The 21,343-nt window shown below is 32.1% G+C and overlaps 2 protein-coding genes across 2 annotated transcripts; one reads left to right on the top strand and one right to left on the bottom strand.

The window, feature by feature from the left end:
* Positions 1-9,621: 9,621 nt before the first annotated feature.
* Positions 9,622-11,253, top strand: LOC137806416 (putative UDP-glucosyl transferase 73B6). Its single transcript, XM_068606532.2, has one exon. It carries the CDS (start codon positions 9,709-9,711, stop codon positions 11,131-11,133), a length of 1,425 nt encoding a protein of 474 aa, XP_068462633.2. The 5' UTR covers positions 9,622-9,708; the 3' UTR covers positions 11,134-11,253.
* Positions 11,254-15,807: 4,554 nt separating this feature from the next.
* LOC137805784 (scopoletin glucosyltransferase) lies at positions 15,808-17,253 on the bottom strand. Its single transcript, XM_068605708.2, has one exon. It carries the CDS (start codon positions 17,251-17,253, stop codon positions 15,808-15,810), a length of 1,446 nt encoding a protein of 481 aa, XP_068461809.2.
* Between the last annotated feature and the right edge of the window lie 4,090 nt (positions 17,254-21,343).

Raw genomic sequence — 21,343 nt, 5'->3', positions numbered from 1 at the left:
CGTTGACCCGTTTAAATATGTTCTTGATAACAACAAGTCAACAATATTTTTATTTTTACCATATTCTTCATGAACAACGATTTATTTATGGTGTCCTTTCACATGAAAGAAAAGGCTCCTAGGTAGTTCAAACGGCTACACCACAATCATCTCATTACTGATTAATCTTTTTTTCTCCTAATTGCACACTATTTACATCTATCCATTCAATCCAACTCACCTTTCACCATAATGATTGGCAATAACGCTTTCATCACTTGTCAGGGCATCTGTCCCTTAGTGGATATATCCCTCCAAATACCTATTTTCACCATCCCAGTTTACCTTCTACCCATAAAGGGAACAAATGTGATTTTAGGGATCGAATGGTTGTGAACCCTTAATCTTATTCAAGCAGATTAAGCAGATTAAACCCTAAACCCTAAATCACAAACCCTACACCTACTTAAGATAGTTAACATCAATTTTGCTAAATATTATCTACCCACGTCATGGCTTCCCCACATTTACTCCCTGTTGAGCCTACTTCTCCACCCCCTCTTTCACTCGAATCTAGTTTACAAACACCCTCTTCACCTCTGTATAACTTACCTTTTACCATAGAATTCATCCTGCGCCAATATCAAGCCATATTCAAGCCACCTCATGGCCTACCACCACAACACCCCCATGAACATCACATCCCTCTCCTTTGTAACACTACCCCGATTAATGTCAAATTATATCAATACCCCACTCTAAAAAGATATCCTCATTGCTAAGATGCTTTAGGAACGTTTCATCAAACCTAGTACAAGTCATTTCTCTTCCTCGATCCTACCCATAAAAAAAGACGACCCCTTTGTGTGGATTATAGAGCCCTAAAAGTAGTCACCATTCGTGACTATTTTTCCATATCTATCATTGATAAATTGCTAAATGAATTAGGTTCAACTACAATTTTTACTAAGATTGACCTATACTCAGAGTATCACCAAATTAGACTCAACCTCGATGACACTCACAAAATGGCTTTCAAAATATCAAATGGACACTATGAGATTCTGGTCATGTCATTTGCCTTGACCAATGCGTCTTTGATATTTGAGGAAACTATGAATAACCTCCTTCAACCTTATTTTAGACTATTTGTTTTACTATATTTTAATGACATATTGGACTACAATCCTAGATTTCAAGATCACCTAATTCATTTAGAATTTTCTGGAATTGTTTGCTAAGTTATCTAAATGCAGTTTTGCTACCTTAACTATTTGGATCATATAATTTCCTCCAGAGGAGTTTTCCCCTAATATAGACAAAGGAAAATCTATTACTGGTTGGCCTCAATCATGTTCACCCGATTCCTTGGTCTCTTTTGTTTTTATAGGAAATTTGTTCGCAACTATCTCACAATCACCTTTTCCCTACAATCATACAACAAAGCAAGCTTTTATAGAATTAAAATTTCACTTACCACAGGTTACTACACTATGTCTTCCAGAGTTCACTCAACCCTTAATGGTTTAAACAAATTCTTTTATGTCTTGTTTTCAACTCCCACTCATATTTATATAGTGATTTCTTGTTTTTATAATACTCACTAAGCGTTAACTCAAAAGAGTCAAGAGGATTGGTTTTCTTATTACAAAAGCTTGTACAGCTTTATTGAAATCACTTCTTTTTTCAAATACAATAATCTAATCATTTTATAAGTTGAAATTCCTAAGATTAATTTTTTGAATATTGTTGTGTATGGATTGTAAATTATACCATGTGTAAATTAACAACGTTAATATTTATTTCTTAATTACAACATTTACCACATTACTTAGAATATTTATATAATTTTATTGAACTTAATTAATCATATTAAATATCATTACAAAAAATATTAAATAAAAACTAATTAATTATTACATTAATTAAATTAGATATTATTTTAAAAGTTATATTTTATTAATATTTAAAATAATTTATATTATTAATAAAATTTATAAATTAATTTATAAATTAATATTTAACTAGTTATTAAAGTTTTAACTAATAATTAGTTGCGGAGGAACGAGAATGACTCAATTTTGTTGTTATTTCTCCAGTGGAACATTTTGTTCAGTATGATAATGTACTCATAAAAGTATGTTATCTTTTCCTTTATCTCTTCATCTTCTGGAATTGAATACCTTTAAAAGAGAAATGGTTCTATTGTTTGGTGTTCTGTCATTTTGGTCTTATGCATGTTTGGAAAGAGTTGAAGATTCAGATTTTCTGGTATGCAGTGGGATCAGTACAAAGTGTAGTAAAGTCAAATTCATCAACTTCATTTGTCAAAATCATCCTTCATAAAACACAATTAATTTATATAACTTTAATATAAATTTAAGTAATACTTTTCAATTAAATTTTTAATAGTAATTCATTTTTTATTATAACAACAAAGTAAACATACATCGTGTAATTAATTTTTTCTCAATAATTATTTGAAAATTTCAACACTCACTTTCACTAAAATAATAATTAAATAAAGACTAATTTTAGAAAAAAAAAAGTTATCACTATATTTAATTTAGATATTATTTTATAAATTACAAAAATTATTATTGTCTAAAAAGTTTTTATTATTATTAAGTAGTCTTTAAATTTATATATAATTAACTATCAAAATTTTATTTACCAATAGAATTTAACTAGGTGGTAAATATCAATTTATAAAATGTTTATTAATAATAGAAAGTATTTTAAATTAATAATTTTTTTAGTTTTTATAATAATATTTAGTTTAATTAATACAGTAATTAATTATTATTTTTCTAAACTTATCTATATTTAATAATTTTTTTGGAGTGTTTAAATTTGTGATATATTGAATCTTGAAATATATTTTTATGCTATTAATATATTATTTTCAACTTTTGTAGATTTTTGTAGAAATTATATATATATATATATATATATATACTAAATAAAAATAAAATATAAAAATGGTTTTATAATGTGTACATTTTATTTTTTAATGTTTGCCATTTTTTCCGATCAGAGAAGCTCAAAATAAAAAATATTACAAGTAAAATATATTATAAAAATTAAAACAAAATAAAGAGGACTAAATATATTTTTGAAGAATCAATTAAATAATATAGTTATTTTATAATATGGCATATAATATATTATTTTAAATTTCTTATAGATTTTTTTAGAAATTATATATACATACATATATATACGTAATATATTGCAGAATATGTTTTTGAAGAATCAATTTTAAAAAAAATAATATGTTCTCTTTGTAAAAAAATCATTCTAATAATTTTTTTATTATAAATATCTACGTGATTTAAAAAGTTTCGACTAAAAAAAATAATAATTTTGCATTATAATACAGATAAAAATATATATTTAATCCAAATTTTAATTATAAACTAATATACATTTTTTCTACAGAAACAAATGAATTTTTAAAATTAAATATTAAAATGTACTCTTTTATTTATATTATTTTGATTCTAAAAATAATTATAATTTTTTTCTTTAACTAAAATTTCAAACACAAATATATAAAATAAATATATAAATCTTTATGTAAAAATATTCATTTTTATTTTAATTCAAAAATAAATAAATTATATTTCAATAAATAAATTAATTATATACTTTTTTTTTTATATTTCAGTCACATCATCTATAATCACTTTTTCTATATCAAAATAACCTAACTTTTAAGTTTCTTCTCCCCCATCCACTCACAGATCTTGGTCGAAACCTTAATTCCGCACATTTTTTTGGGCGCAAGATTTGTATATCTAGTTTGGTATATGTTCTCGTCGGCTCGAGGTCGGTCGAAATATGAATGAATTTTCAGTGGTCTTCCTTCAAGCTTTAGTGGATCAACTTCTAGAGAATAAGTGGGGGTTCCTCCTGTGATTACACTCCGACGCTCAAGTCAGTAAGAGTACAAAATATCTATGTATATATAGTAAATATAATGTAAAAAAGCAAGTTGAGATACTCCTTGGGATGGTGTCTATTTATAAGGCCTCCTGGGCTTGGCTCTTGGACTCTAGTTTCTCCAGGCATTAATGTTAGGGATGGCAAAGTGGGTCGGTCCGCGGCCCGCTAGTAAAAACACGGGACGGGCTCACCTTTTCAACTCGCATTAGCCCGCCCGCATAACTCGCGGCTCGTGCAGGCCAGTAGCGGGGCGGGGTGGGCTGGCCCGCAAGCCCACAAACCAAAAAAAAATAAATTGCCTTTGGCAGCAGTGGAGTAAATGTTTTGTTTTCCTTCCTTTTTCATTTGGGGTAGAAAATTACAAGGGTCATTAGAGTTATAATTTCCTTAAGACTCCTTTTTTGTCTAGTTTTGGGGATGAAAATACATATATGATATTTTTCACGTAATTATAAATAATAGTGGATATGTTAGGTAGTGGGTAAGTTAAGAATATTGGAAGGTTGATACTTGGATTATGTAACATTCAATTAATGTTTATTGTTGTATTAATCCTAATGTCTTTGTTTTTTATGACAATTTTTCAAGAGAAAAAGTAAAAAAAAAATCATTGAATTTCTAAAAAAAATAAAATAAAAAAATTGAATGTGGGCCAGCCCTTATGCGGGGCGGGACAAAAAGTCTAGCCCGCACTCACTTTGCGGGGCGGGCCAACCCGACCCACATTTTGCGGACCTATGCGAGGCGGGTTGACCTGCTATGCCATCCCTAATTAACGTGTCATATTACGGTAACTTTTCCTAAGATTTGAATATATATGGATATCATGTATTGAGAACAAAACATTTCTGTCATATAATCAAAGCATTTATGCAACATAATCAGGGATATTGTGCGAGTGAATCAGAGTATTTATGCGATATAATCAGGAATATTGTGCAAGCAAATTATAGTATTTAAGCAATATAATCAGGGATATTGTGCAAGCAAATAAGAGTATTTATTAGTCTTGGCGAGGCCGTTTATGATGTTCTTGGGATGATTCCCCCATCTAATGTGTTCTCGCCTGTTCGAAGTCGGTCGGATTATGAATGAGCTTTTCTAGGTCTCCCTTATGGTACTCGGTCGACCAACTGGATGAGCTCTTCTTGGTCTCCATTTTGGTACTCGGTCGGCCATTTGGATGAGCTCTTTTTAGTCTCCCTTCTGGTACTCGGTCGACCAACTGGATGAGGCGCTGGTAGCTACCTCCAAGCTTTAGCGAACCGATCTTCTGGGATGAGGAGAGCTCCACCTGCAATTACACTCCGACACTCAAGTCAGTGAGAACACAAAATATAGTGTATATAGATGGAAAACATTAAACAATTAACTAAAGTAAATTTTAGATTTGAAGCATTCCAAATCTGTAGGATGACTTCACTTTCTATGGTAGGAAACGTGGAGGCGGTGGTAATCGTGGTGTATCTCTTTGTCTGTTCTCCTTTTGAGCCACATAGGGCACATACCTATTATCCGACTGCTTGACAGTTGTCTCGGTCGATCTCGACTGAGCTTCTCGAATCCGCTCCTTGTATCTCCCTTCGTCCTGCCTTCGTTTGACTTTTTTCGTCGGATGACCTCTTCGGTTATTGTGTGAATTGAGACTCCTTCCCTGATTTCCGTCATTAACATCGGTCTCTCTCTGAGTAGGGATTCGCTGAAAGGATTCACCCACAAACCTTTTATGAACGCGTCCACCACCATCTCGTCCTGAGGGTTCTAGAGGTATATTGATACTTCACAAAAATGGTTTAGGTACTCCTTCAGCGGCTCGCTCTCCTTTTGCTTGATGTCAAAAAGGTCGGCAATCCTTGGTGGTGTGATGATGTTGGCCGCGAATTGTTCACCGAACATTTGGTAGAACTCTTGAAATGAGTGGATGGTTCCATCCAGAAGGCCGCTGAACCATTTTAAGGCGGTCCTGGTGAAGGTGCCTTGAAGCATTTTGTATCTGATGGCATCCGAGCCCCCCAAATTCAGCATATGGGCTTGAAAAGCTTTGAGGTGCGTCTCAGGGTCCTCAAGGCCTGAGAAAACAAGCATTTTTGGCGTCATGTAATGTGGGGGAATTGGTTCTTCCATAGTGGCCGGAGAGAACAGACGGGGATCCCTTCGCCATCTTTCTTGAATTTGAATTTGGTCCGCAGGTCTTGCATCCGTCCTCCCTCGGAATGTCTGATAAGTGTCTAATTTCAGTAATATTTCATATTAAAATATAGGCACTTATGAGGATTTATTGCTAATTTAGATATAAAATAATCCCTAATTTATGAATTTATACCTTTTTACATTTTTTATGATCTTTATTTGAATAAGAGTATTTTATTCCCAAATTTGGCGTTAATTGCAGATTTCTAAGGAAGATTGGAGATTTGGATTAAAGATGAATGATTTGAGCTAAAAAAATAAAGATAGAAGGTCCCAGAATGGAAAAAGATGCAAAGAAAGATTAGGCCTTTTTTTTATGTTTTATCATTTAGCCCATTAGCGCGACACAATAAACAACCTAACCCTAGAAAACTAGGATAAATATAGGGCTAGAAGCTCAACCTTAGTGTGCCAGATTGAGAGGAAAACACCATAGAGTGAATTGTAACCCAATTTGGAGAATGGAAGGTACTAGAAGTATGCGTGGCTAATTCTACCCTTTGGGATTGGGAGTAATCTGCTCAAACTCTTATCTATTGAGGTGATATCTTATATATTAATATTCAGTTCTTGATTTATTATTGGTATTGTTGTTTTACTTTTAATTTTCCATGACAAATTGAGAATCTTAAATCTGACCGGGAGGTATTTTTAGGGTTCGGACCTAAACAACAATACTTAACATATTTGAGTGCTAGGAATAGACTTGAAATGTTAATTGCTATTAAACGTCTGAGCTTCGTTCTAAGTTGTTCTTATAATTATGCGAGGGATCGATAGTTAGGGGACATTCTTAAGGATTTTATATGCAAGGAATCGATATAAATGATTTTTATATGGGCATCAATTTCAATCAAAGAACTTAATATTGATATGCTAATCAAAATACTTGAGAGTGAGAGAGATGAAACTAATCCTTATTTTTCCAATTGAAACAACTAATTCTTTGTCTGTTTTCTTATTGATCAGTGCCAACACAATTAATTCAAAACTCTTTTAATTGTTCTGTTTTTATATTTAGCGATTATTGTACTTGGTAATTCACTGTTCCTTGTGGGATCGATATCCGTCCTTAGGGACAATTATTACTTTTGACAAACGCGGTGCACTTGCCGTAAAAAGTCATCAATGTCCTTCTTAGATCCCCATTTACTCTCTGCAGCTCCTCATGTGCCCGAATAGCATCCTCCATCAGTCGTCTAGAGGCTTCGGCCTCGTCCCTTAACCTTTGTTGCTCTACCGCAGACTCTTCACGGAGGCGTTCCTGAGTGGCTTGGAATTTCTCAACTTGTCTTCTCAACTCCTCGTTCTCGTGTTGTAATGTATGCATCGTCTCCATTACCTGCTGTAATGTGAAAACCTCTTCGGCTTCAGGGGGCAGGCATCTATCTAGTCCTCATTGTTAGAATATATGGCCTTAAATGAGAGGGGGTGAATTGTTTAAAGGGGGTTTTTGAAAACTTTTTCAGCTAGAACAAAATCCTTTGTATGAAACTCAATCAGAAATTCAGTTAGCCAAGATATAAAGCACGAAACAGCAAAGCACCAGAAAAACAATCGGTTGTTTCTTCGAAACAATCGGTTGTTTATACCAGCAAAGCAATAACAACTGAATTTAAATGAGTTTAAGGGAAGAAAGAGATACACAAACAGTTTATACTGGTTCACTCTTAAACCAAGAGCTACATCCAATCCCCAGAAGCCACTGGGCAATCCACTAAGCAATCAAAACAGATTGCACACAAACCACCAAAGAAGTGACCTTAAACCCTTTAAGAAACACACTTCCTTTGGCACAACACACACCAAGAATGTTGATCTTGACAACCTCAAGAGCACACAACACTCCTTGGCAAAAACTCCAGAATTTACAAAATGTTCAGAACGAATTACACTTGTTTACTGAAAATCTGAAATCAATACAGATGTAATCCTATTCCACTCTCTCTTGAGAAAACCCAAAGCTTGATGTGAATGTTCAAAACTTGAAAGAAATCTTTCACAACTGAAAAACTCAAATATATTTTTCTTGTATGTTATAAAACATAAACAAACTATTTATAGTTTTCAAAGATTGGTCAAAGCATTTAATAGAGGAACGTATTCAGTTGGAAATCATTTAAAGCACACTTTAACTAACAAAACAGATTTCTGTTAGGATTTTCAAAGAAACAATCGATTGAAACCACGAAACAATCGATTGTTTTGATTTGATAGCAAGTCAACAAACCAAAACAGTTTTCAACCTTTTCAAAAACACCCAAGAGCAAAACAATCGGTTGTTTCGACAAAACAACATGTTGTTTTTCACTTAGTTTGAAAAACACTTTAAACTCAAAAAGGTTTTAAAACACATTAGCTTTAGATTCAACAAAGAGTGGATTACACAAATAAACTACCCAGATCCTATCCTAAACACAGCAGCAACTCCAGCCTTGCATCAAACACTTGGATTTGGATTCTTCAAAGCCTTTGATCACTCTTGATCAACACTCATGATTTGTATCTTTTTTATATAATGGGAATGGTTGTGGGAACCATTTTATTGGGCCCCACGGTGGGTGCCAAATGTTCTTGTCGGCTCGAGGTCAATCGGAATCCGCCCTTCAAGCTTTAGTGGATCAGCTTCCAGAGAACGAGTGAGGGCTCCTCCTATGATTACAATCCAACGCTCAAGTCAGTAAGAGACACAAAATATTTGTGTATATAGTGAATATAATGTAAAAAAAGCGAGTTGAGATACTCCCTGGAGTGGTTGTCTATTTATAAGGCCTCATGAACTTGACTCTTGGACTCTGATTTCTCCAAGATTTAACCTGTCATATTACGGTAACTTTTCCTAAAAGTATTTAAGCGATATAATCAGAAATATTGTACAAGCAAATTAGGATATTTATTAGCATTGAGGAGATCGTTTATGATGTTATTTCATGAGAATTTGTAGGATTGAGCTTAAACCTGCTTTTCCTTCCTAGCAGAACTCGTCGGCCTAATTCTTGACAGTATCGGGATTGTACAGTATATATTGTTACTGAACAAGAAATTGATAAGTGATTACTAGTAAAGAAATTATAAAATCAACTAATAATTTACGTTTCCTAAGGTACCATAATCGATTCTATGGAAGTATGAAATAATATGAAAAATGGACTAATTTATCTTTAATAAAAGTTTAATTAAATAGTTCCATCACGAGCGAGTATTTAATTAATTTTTTTTCCAACAAATCATCTTATAATATGTGAAATATTAGTACAAAAAGCTGTGATGTATTTATAATGCTATTCTTTTAACTTTCTTTTGATAATTACAAATATTATTTAATAATATATTTAATTATGAAATGAAAAAAAAAATAACAAAGTAACAATATTCTTTTATATATACGCTCGAGGATCCCGTGGGGAACATATCCATCTAAAAAAATCAGAATATAACGCATGAGGTGAATAAGAAAATGATAATTTAATATTTACCCGTGAAAAACGCGGTTTTCTCCACTCTAGTACGTGCTGTTCCTTTATAACCAGAACCAAGTTATCACCATAGTTTCGCACTATCAGCAAAACAATTTCCCCTCACAGACCCACCATGGGTATTCAGGATCGTGACCTTCATGTGTTCTTCTTCCCCTTCTTCGCAAATGGTCACATCATACCCTCTATTGAGCTCGCTAGAGTTTTTGCCTCAAGAGGAGTCAAAACCACCGTAGTCACCACTCCCCTCAACGAGCCACTCATTTCAAGAACGATAGGAAAAACCAACATCGCCATCAGAACCATTAAGTTCCCATCGCCGGAGAAAACTGGCTTACCCGAAGGTGTCGAGAATTCCGACCAGCTCACCGGAATGCAGATCATCCCGTTCTTGAAGTCCACCGTGCTTCTGCGGGACCCACTGGAGCAGCTGATGCAACAAGAACACCCTGACCTCATAATCGCCGACATGTTCTTCCCATGGGCTACGGACTCCGCTGCCAAGTTCGGGATTCCTAGGATCGTGTTCCACGGATTGGGATTCTTCCCATTGTGCGTGTCCGCGTGCGTGAGACAATACAAGCCGCAGGACAAGGTTTCCTCGTACACCGAGCCCTTCGTGGTTCCGAATCTCCCGGGGGAAATAACGCTCACCAAGATGCAGCTTCCGCAGACCCCGAAGCACGACGAGGATTTCACCAAGCTTCTGGAAGAAGCTAACGCCTCGGAGTTGAAAAGCTTCGGCGTGATTGCCAACAGCTTCTACGAACTCGAACCGGTTTACGCAGACCATTACAGGAAGGAGCTTGGAAGAAAAGCGTGGCACTTGGGACCAGTTTGTTTGTCCAACAGGGAGAGTGCTGAAAAAGTACATAGAGGAAATGAATCAGCCATTGACGAGCACGAGTGTTTGAAGTGGCTAGACTCAAAGGAACCTAATTCTGTTGTTTATGTTTGCTTTGGCAGCATGACAAGCTTCCCCAATGCGCAACTGAAGGAAATCGCGTTGGGTTTGGAGGCTTCGGAGCAGGCTTTCGTCTGGGTTGTGAAGAAAGGATCGAGTGAGAATCTGGAATGGCTTCCAGAAGGGTTTGAAGAAAGAACGGTTGATAAAGGAAAGGGTTTGATCATCAGGGGTTGGGCACCTCAAGTGATGATTTTGGATCATAAAGCGGTTGGGGGGTTTGTGAGTCACTGTGGATGGAACTCAACCATGGAAGGAGTGTGTGCAGGGCTACCAATGGTGACATGGCCGATGTACGCAGAGCAATTTTACAATGCTAAGTTTTTGACGGACATAGTTAAGATTGGAGTGAGTGTTGGGGTGCAAACGTGGATTGGGATGATGGGAGGGGAGCCTGTGAAGAAGGAGGTTATAGAGAAGGCTGTGAAGAGGATAATGGTGGGGAAGGAAGCAGAGGAGATTAGAAACAGAGCGAAGGAGATTGCTGAAATGGCAAAGCGAGCTGTGGAGGAAGGAGGATCCTCTTACTCCGATTTCGACTCTTTAATTCAGGATTTGAGATCGACACCGCTTTGATGTCTCCATGTACAAACACTTTTCTGCAATAATATGATGATCGATCATGTCCATCATACGTACTTTATATGCTTGCCTAGGACCATCTTTGCCATCAATATTACCCCCATCTTTATATCAGTTTTAGTCTTATAATTTGCCTTACATATTTATTTCAACATCAATTTTTGACCGACTTCTATTTAATTTTAAATAATGAATGCATAAAAAAATGTATAATACAACACATTTTAGTTCTATTCAATGACAATAAATTAATAGGATTTTTTTATTCATTAAAATAACTTAATATTGTATTATAATAGTAACTTAATCGAGTTTTAACATTTTGTTTCTAATAACGTTGCATAATGTAAGCCATACTTCTATAATATATATATATATATATATATATATATATATATATATATATTTTGTTCTTGTAAGTTTTTAGGGAGAGGTTTCTTGATATTCTTGTTTGACGCTTGAATGTTCTTGGTGTTCTTGGTTCTTTATGAATCAGGAGTACCAGCGATTGTACTTTGATATTCAAGATAATTGAGGTTCGAGTATATGTGCTAGTTCACGATCAAAATTTTCATACCTTGTATCCTAGGATATTTTTCTATTTATAATGGTAACTTTGAGCTTATGTGGTTGTACGAATGATTAGATCAACTCAATTTAATCCAATTGCTTCTTATTCATGGTTTGCAGTGCTTATGCGTATGTCAAATAATGCTATTGTTAGATCTCACTCATTTTCTCACCACCTACTATTTTAATATTTGTGAGTTAGACTATTAGTGAAGTTATGATATCTTTCTTTTTCCTTAACGAGTTCTTGTACTATATAAAACTACAGTTAGTCACAACATCATCCCAAGTATGCACATAATATACAATATCATGTATATTCATTCATCAGATACTATCTCAACAAATATATAAATATCATATGCATTTCATTCAATCATTATATATAGTGTCTACAAAACATACATTTCAAGTACAATATACCATAGGAAACATAGATATATTGCTTGAGCAAAACTACCTTCCCTTGAGTGACATGTCTTCAATAAATAGGGAAATACTCATTGCAAAGTTGTGAAATCATCACTTGGGCGAATTCATATCGCTTGAGTGATACCAAATTTACGGGAAAGAGAATTATTATGACATATCTCGCTTGAGCGACCAAAATCCTAGAGAAAAGATAATTGGTTTAACATCTTTCTCACTTGATTGTCCAAACCAACATTTGGTCCCCTAAATACCATTGGTGAGAGAGAATCAACACTAACTTTCTCGTCGCTCAAGCATTACACTATCCCTGAAGTGACGTGACTTGTTGTAATAAGCCACTAACTCTAGATTCTACTTCAAATCTTAAATTGTCCAATGCTTGAACAACCACTTGGTGCTTGGATAATTATAGTCCCACATTCGAGAGATAAAGGTACAATTGGCTCTAAAAGGGGGTTGAATAGAGCATGAGCTCAATTTGAGTAAAACTAGAAAAGTTATCATAACAAATACAATATCTAAAAGATAAAAGACAGAGAGAGGGAGAGAAGTACACACAATATTTATATTGTTTCACGCAAGTTTTAGACAACGTCCAGTCCTTTGAAGCAACCCGTTTAAGAGCCTTTACTAACACAAGTATTCTACACCTCTCTAGGTACTCAAGTATTCTACACCTCTCCAGGTACATGTATTCTACAACTAATCATAGTCGTTAAAAGCTTTGATCTGAACATTTGTATCTTTGGGATAAAATAACCCTTGTGTTGGAGAGGATTTTATATACCTTAGAACTCTTTGTGCAACTTGATGGTGTAGTTTTGTGGGAGCTTGAATAAATTGGCTAAGACACTACACTGAGAAACTGATATCGGGTCTCGTGTTTAAAAGTATAACAAACATCCAATGGTTCTTCGATAAATGAAGATGTCATGCACAACTAAATCTTGATCAAAGAGTTTATCATTCTTCTTCACCATGGGTGTACTTACAGATTTCGAATTTGACATGCTTACATCTGCCAAAATCTCAAGCGCATAATTTTTTTAGCAAACATGGATGCCCTTTTTCGTTCTAGCAACCTTTAAACCTAAAAAGATTTTTAGGTGCCCCGTGTCTTTAATTTCAAAAGTTGCATTCAAGGAACTTTTGACAGCTTGTATCTCTTTCATTTTATTTCCCACAATCAAAATATCATCAACATACATGAGGAAAGCTACAAAAGAAGTCTTAGTTTTTCAAATGAACAAGGAATTATCAACTTTTGAGTGAACAAAATTAATAGTGTAAAGGAAGGTAGTAAGCTTATCATACCATTGCTTATTGGCTTGTTTCAAACTGTATAAGGATTTCATTAGACAAAAAATCTGATGTGCCTTTTAAGTGATGATCCTGGGAGGCAAGTCCATGTAAACGTCTTCTTCCAAATCTTTACGCAAGAATGCATTGTTTACATCAAGCTGCTCATGGTGTCAATCCATGATAGATGCAATTGCAAGGATGCTCCGTATGGTAGTAAGTCTAGCTACCGACGAGTAGGTTTCCATGTAATATATCCCTTCACGTTGCATATAACCCTTTCCAACGAGTCTCACCTTGTACCTTTTAATTTCTTCATCGGCTGTTCGCTTGATTTTGTACACCCATTTACACTTGATGATTTTTTTTAGGAAGATCCGTGATTTCCTAGGTTATGTTGGATTTAAGAGCCTTTAGTTTCCTTGGCCTTCATCCATTCAAGATATTTCTTTACCTCTTCATAACTTTGTGTCGGTTTGTGATGAAATACACAAAATATAATTTAGTTGCCTATGGGATAATCTTTCATATGAAATAACATATTTAAGAGGATATAGTGTCTTCTTGTTCAGATTCTGATACGGTGCAACCATGATTTTATGATATTCTTCTAAGTAGGCAGGTGCTCTCCTGCTCCTAGTAGATTGCCTTAGTTCATCATGCATTGTGTTGTTTTCACTATATCTCTACTCTTCAGTATGGTCCCCGACTTCAAGTAGGATAGTGTTATCACTTACATATCTCATGAAATCTTTGCCTTCTTGTGCAACAATTTGAATATTTTTATCTCTCAAATTACAAAAAACGTTTTGATAGAAAATAACATTTCTAGACATGTAAATTTCCTTAGATCCAACATCCATAACAATATAGCCTTTAGTTCCCTGCTTGTAACCAAGAAAAATGCATTTACATGCTTTAGGGTCTAGTTTGTGCCTGTTTTTTTTTTCAAGAGTGTAAGCAAAGCACAAGCAACCAAAAACCTTTATATAAAAAATATCAAGTTTGCATTTATTTACAAAAGTTCAAAAGGTAAATTATTTTGAATTACAGGAGAAGGTAAGTGGTTAATCAAATGCAAAACACAAAAGACCAAAAAAGATCAGGTAAGTTGGATTGAAACATTATGTGTGGGTTACGTTTAGGATATGTGGTGCTTTCTTTCCACTGTAGTGTTTTGTTGAGATCTTTCGTTACAGGAGTTTTGATATATAATGTCATTCTTATCATAGAATTCCTTCAAACAAAACTCATTTCCATTATCGATTCTAATGATTTTAATGTTTAATCTAACTAGCTTTTAACATAGGTAAAAAATGTTGTAGAAGATTCCTAGTTTCACTTTTAGTTTTCATAAGATGAATCCATGTGTGCCTACTGAAACAATCTATTGTGGTTAAGAATATTTGTGCCCATGTGATGAGGACCTGAGAGATAGCACACCCACTAACCAAGCTCAGCCTTCCCAAAGGATGACTCGGAGCATGACCCAAGATTTAGGGCTAGGTCAGGACCCACCTCTAGTCAATGCTTCGGCGCCTAGTCTTGCCTAGAGGATCACAAGAAGTAGAGTCCAAGCCATGGGAGCTGAGCATCAGCTAGTTTCTTTATTTTTAATTTCATCTTTATTTTTAATTTCAGTAGAATAGGGTTCTTTTAGCATAATATGAAGGTGTGCTTATCATTTTAGCTTGTGTCTAGCCCTTTAGGGAAGGAATGTAGCCCTAGCTTATAGAAGTTAGAACTAAGGGGCGACATTGACCTAGGTCAAACCCTAGGCCGCCCCTCATTCATGCCCATTATGCCCTTGTCTCATATTGTTTTCCAAGACACCCATTCTTATAAATAGGATGCATTGCCTCATGTTATGACACATTGAATTTTGAAATAGAAAGGCTTCTGGATTACATAATCCAGAAGCTAATCTCATATTAGAAAAGACTTATGGATTATATAATCCGAAAACCAATCACGCATCTGAAAAAATGCTTATGGATTATATAATCCAGAAAGTAATTATGAATTTGAAAAAAGACTTTCAGATTACGTAATCCAAAATATTATAGAAGGACATGTTTGGAATACAAAAAATTATGGGGGGTGCCAAAAGAACTTATGGAGGTGCAGGAAGAAGGAGTCCTTAAATACACATTGTGAGAATAAAAAAGGGCTTGGCCCAAACATAAAAACAGAAAGACCCAAAATGTAAAATCAACTATTTGACGAAATGTCTCAATCAAATAAAACCAGCCATCTGGGAGACTTTCGTTTCAGTAGCTTATTCATTCAGTTTTTGGTGATTAATGTTTCATTTTCTTGCAACAAATATGACATGAAGAAGTGAATGTTCATTATATTTGAAGCTTGTTAATGGGAAAGGGAGGCCAGCTCCTGAAGCAAGGCATCCAAATCTGAATAGGAAGAACCTTCTTCTTCCACCGCCCGTTTTGCCATACGAGCAAACAGTTTTGCTCTGATTCTGATGGCCTCTCCTTCTTCCTCTTCCATTACCCTTTTCACAGCCATCTCCACAGCATCCCACTTTATGTCACCATCCTCATCTCCCACAAAGTGACTCCATTTTCTAGCTCCAACAGCCACACCGATCTTAAGCACCTCAATCACCAACCTCTCATTGTAAAATTGTTCAGCACCCACAGGCCAAGTGATCATAGGCACCCCAGCCACCACACCTTCCAAGGTTGAATTCCATCCACAATGAGTCACAAACGCTCCAATAGCTTCATGTTCAAGAATCAACGCTTGAGGTACCCAACCTCTTATAATCATTCCCTTCTCTTTCATTCTCTTTTCAAATCCTTCGGGTAGCCATTGATCTTCTTTATTCTCTTTTCTCTTCCCCACCACCCACATGAACTCTTTCCCTGACGCCTCAAGTCCCAAAGCAATCTCTCGAGACTGAGAATCACGAAACTCTGTCATACTTCCAAAGCACACGTAAACAACTGAACCAGTTGTTTTCGTGTTCAACCACTTTAACCATGCATTTTCCATTTCATCAACACACGCTTCTTTTCCTCCTCTATATGTTTTTGGCTCCTTCTCCTTGTTGCAAAGAGACAAGGGGCCTATAGCCCATGCTTTTCTCCCAAATTCCTTCCTATAGTGATCTGCATAATCCTTCTCTACTTCATAAACGCTGTTAACAACCACCCCATAGCTCCTCACCTCTGATTCATGGATTTGCTTCCAAAATCTGTTTGCCTCCACATCATTTTTCCTAAAGAAGCTTCCCACCTGCAACCTTGTCATTTTGATTTGGCCAGGAAAATTAGGAAGAAGGAACAGTTCTGAGTCAAAAGAAGTGTTGTTGTAAGGCTCGTAAAGCCTCATTACTTCGTAAGCACACAATGAGAAGAAACTCATCCCGTGGAACACCAGCCTGGGAATTCCAAATTTGGCAGCAGAATCAGTTGTCCATGGGAAGAACATGTCTGCAACAACACAATTCGGATGCTGGTCACGCAATAATTGCTCAAAGGGCTCCTGCAGCAACGTGGTAGCCTTATGAAAGGCTGGCAATAAATGCAGTGAAGGGAGTGTGCTAACGTGTTCGCATCCTTGGGGTAAACCAGTGTGATCAGTGCTAGGAAACTTGATGGTTTGGATGTTGATCTCTTTGGTTTTTTCTATAGCTTTGGAGATGATTGGTGCATTGAGTGGGGTGGTGATTATGGTGGTTCTAACGCCTTTTGCAGCAAACAGTATGGCCATGTCAATGCATGGTATCGTATGGCCATGAGCAAGGAAAGGGAAGAAAAATATGTGTAAAGAAGCATCTTTGTTTGCCATCTTTCACACTTGAATACTGCAGCTGTGTAAGATATTATTCAGATTTTGCACAGAAACAAATACAAGAACAGGACTTGATATCTATGGCTATGCTTATCACATTATATAGGGCAACAAATACATTAATAACTCTAATTTTTTTATATAACTATATTTCAACTTTTAATATTATTATTTTAATATATTTCATATAATTTAATTATAATTTACTCTTTATTATATATATTTATTTTATTTCTAAACTTATTACATAGAAGGTTATACAGAATACGAGTCCAATATGCTTGTATACAACTGAAAGTTTGAGTTATTAAAGTATCATTTTTCAATATGCATTTCTCTTCCTTAAATTTTAACAAATATAATTCCTTTTAAAATACCATAACTTAATTCACTATCTATTTCATAGGTATATTTTTTTAATGAAACTGCAATTGTTGATTTTTGAATATAGTAAACATCCAATAACAATTTTCCATTATAGGCATCTTTTCATATTTTAGGAAAAATATAAAAAAAAATATTTATAACTCAATAATTTTTAAAAAAATTATAAGAAATTATTTAATATTTATGTTTTGAAAGTTGACTTTTCATAGTTTTTATTTAAGATTTAGTGAATATTTTATTCTTAAATAAAATGAGGGAAGTGAGTAATTTTATTAAAAGTAAAAAAAAATATTATTTATTAAAAATATAAAAAGTACATATTTATTTAAAAATTATAAGAATATATGTATTTTTTATTGAATAAAAGTCATTGGAAAGTCGATTACAAGGATGACGTCCATTTTGACCTAACTCAACAAAGGGTGAGTTGGTGGATGGATTCACAATTTTTTTTTTAATTTTATACTTTTAACAAAATATATATATATATATATATATATATATTGAAAGTACTTTTAATTGTATAAATTATTTTCTAAATATTTAATTGATTAATTAATATTTCTAATATACTAAAATAATTATTACCTTTACATGTTAAATGTGTTACTTATAATTAAAAATTTCAACTTAATTTATAAGTATTAATAATTTATTTTAAAATAATATTGTATATATGTCTTTTTTAAATAATATAGCATAAAAAAGTTATTTTTTAAACTATTTTTTTAATTTGTTCATTTTTTAAAAAAATGAGTTGGATTAGTTCACAAATTTGATAAATTAGTTAGGGTAAACGGCTTGAAAACGATAACCCAATTATCAAATTTGGAGTAGTTTAAGATAATAAACTCTAAATCCTAAATTTACTTTCTGAAATTACATTATACCTTTTTTATTGTTTTAGTCAATGTTATAATTATGAAATCTTTTTAATTACAATGTGTTATTATGTGAACTAATACTTTAACGAGACAGTATATTTAATTATTTAAAATATAATTATTCAATAAAAGATTATTTAAAAAGCTTTCTATGACAATTTTCTTGTAATTATATACCTTAAATTAGAGGTATGTAGCTTTTACCTGATTACTTTAGTCAATGAAAAGATAAGGAATAATTTAATTATTTCTTTAAATTATTTTCATAAATTAAAACTTTGTAGTGAACTTAAAATCTAAACCTTTCCAAACTATTTAAAATCTTCAAATTTAATGCCTTTTTACTTTGTAAGCTTTTAGTCAATGTTTTAATTTGTACTTTTTTTAATGATATAATTACATGAACACATATTATATTGTGAATGGTAGTATATTTATTTAATAATTAAAAGTTTAATCTTTATTTTAGATTACATTTAATTATTCTAATTTTATTTTAATTAATAATTTCATATACATTATGTTTATAAAGAGTTCTGAACTAAAGAAATGTTAACCGGATAATTTACAAAATATAACCAAAGATCCTAATATAGTATAAGAATATTATATACTATATTTATCCTAAATAAATAAATATATATATATATAATAGATAATATCTAATTTCTTAAATTAGATATGGGAAGACGGATATGTACATATACAATTCTAATTGTTGATTTTTTAATACAGTAAACATTAAATAAGAACTTTTTTATTATATATTATCTTATCATAATATGTGAACATCAGTTAATAATATTTTAGAAAAAATAAAAGAATTTTTTTTTATAACTAAATCATTTAATATTTTATTTATAAGAAATAATTTAATATTTCTGTTTTAAAACTTGACTTTTCATAATATTTATTTTAAGAGAGTTACTGAAAATTTTATTTTAAAATAAAATGAGGGAAGTGAATAATTTTATTAAAAATTAAGAAATATGTATTATTTATTGAAAATATAAAAAGTACATATTTATTTAAAAATGATAAAACGGATCCCTTTGTATTTATGAGTTTGGACTAGATTGTTAAAATATAGGACGTGATAGGGGCAAATTCCAACATTCATCCAATCAGCAATTGGAAATGGTAAACTCTCACTCTTAAATAAAGAAAATAACCTTATAAAAAAAAGGAGATAAATAAAAATTACTTCTAGAATTTTTATCCAAAAATATTTTCGAATTTTAATTTTCAGAATATATTTTTTATTTCTAGAAGCTTTTATCCATAATGCATTTTTATTTTTATATTCCAGATTTTTTTATTCGAAATATATTTTTTTATTTTTAGATTTAATTATTATTATGGATTTTCAAATCCAAAATAAGGATAATTTTTTGGAAATTTATAAAAATAATATTTTCATTAAAAATAGGCATTTACTTCACCATATGGTGCACCCAATTTTAGTATAAAAAAATGAAAATATTTTTAAATAAAATGAGGTACATGTAAAAATATTTGGGAGATCTTTTCCAGAATATGTTTCTGAATTTTTTTATCCATGAGACTCTTATTTTTTTTCAGATTTTTCTGAAACACAATAATCTCTTATGAATTACTTTTATGTAATGTATAATTTTCAATTCTGAATTTCTATTTTCAGAATGAAAAATATATTTTGAAATTTAAAATTATGCTGGGTATAGGTTAAAAAATTAGGTGTAAGAAGAATTTACTTTACAAATATCGATCTACACACTTATGCTTTGTTTGGATTAGGGGTTGTGGATGAGTGGAAAGTTGAGGGTGGAAGTGGGAAGAAAGTGTCGAGAAAGTTAAGGGTGTTTGGATTAAGGGATGTGTGAAGAAAGTTTATTGGAAAGTGTGAATGATGTGATAGTTGTGAGAGTATTTTAATATATTTTGAATAGTATAAATGGTAAGATTACAAAATTACCCTTATATATAAATAAATAAGAAAATAAAATATTAATTAATCATTAAAAAATAATCATTAATTAAAAATAAATTATATTTCCATTAAGTAAAAATAATCATTTCAAATAAATAAATATATTTTTTTATAAAGAATTAAATGTTCAAAATAGTAACTATGTACACATATTATTACAAATTCTAATTTATTATGTAATCTTTTTCTGTTTTTTTAATTAATACAATATTTGTTTTAAAAACTAACATTAAAAAATTATATTTACATTCTGTAAAAATAATAATTTCAAATAAATAAATGTTTTTTTATAAAGCATTAAATGTTAAAAAAATATTAAATATCTACATATATTATTAAAAAATCGAATTTATTATGTAATCTTTTTCTGTTCTTTTTAATTATTACTATATTTGTTTTAATTTTTTCGTAATAACATTAATAATTTATGTAAACTATGACAAATAAATTATATGTATTTTATGGTATGTGTACGTAAAATATCCAAAATATAAAATATAGCATTCAAAATTTCTATTTTCATTAAGTAAAAATAATCATTTCAAATAAATAAATATATTTTTTTATAAAGAATTAAATATGTACACATATTATTACAAATTCTAATTTATTATGTAATCTTTTTCTGTTTTTTTTATTAATACAATATTTGTTTTAAAAACTAACATTAAAAAAATTATATTTACATTATGTAAAAATAATAATTTCTAAAAAATAATCTATTATGTAAATTTAACTAAAAAAATTTATTTATTAACAGCTTCAAAGTTAAAAAAATAAAATTACTATGTATACATTCATAAATTTATTTATTAACTTTGTAAAATTACTGTAATAATTTTTATAA

The sequence above is a fragment of the Phaseolus vulgaris genome, chromosome 3, assembly GCF_051622355.1.
Source record: "Phaseolus vulgaris cultivar YP4 chromosome 3, ASM5162235v1, whole genome shotgun sequence".
In the NCBI taxonomy this organism is placed as follows: domain Eukaryota; kingdom Viridiplantae; phylum Streptophyta; class Magnoliopsida; order Fabales; family Fabaceae; genus Phaseolus; species Phaseolus vulgaris.
This window is presented reverse-complemented; position numbering and strand designations above follow the sequence as displayed.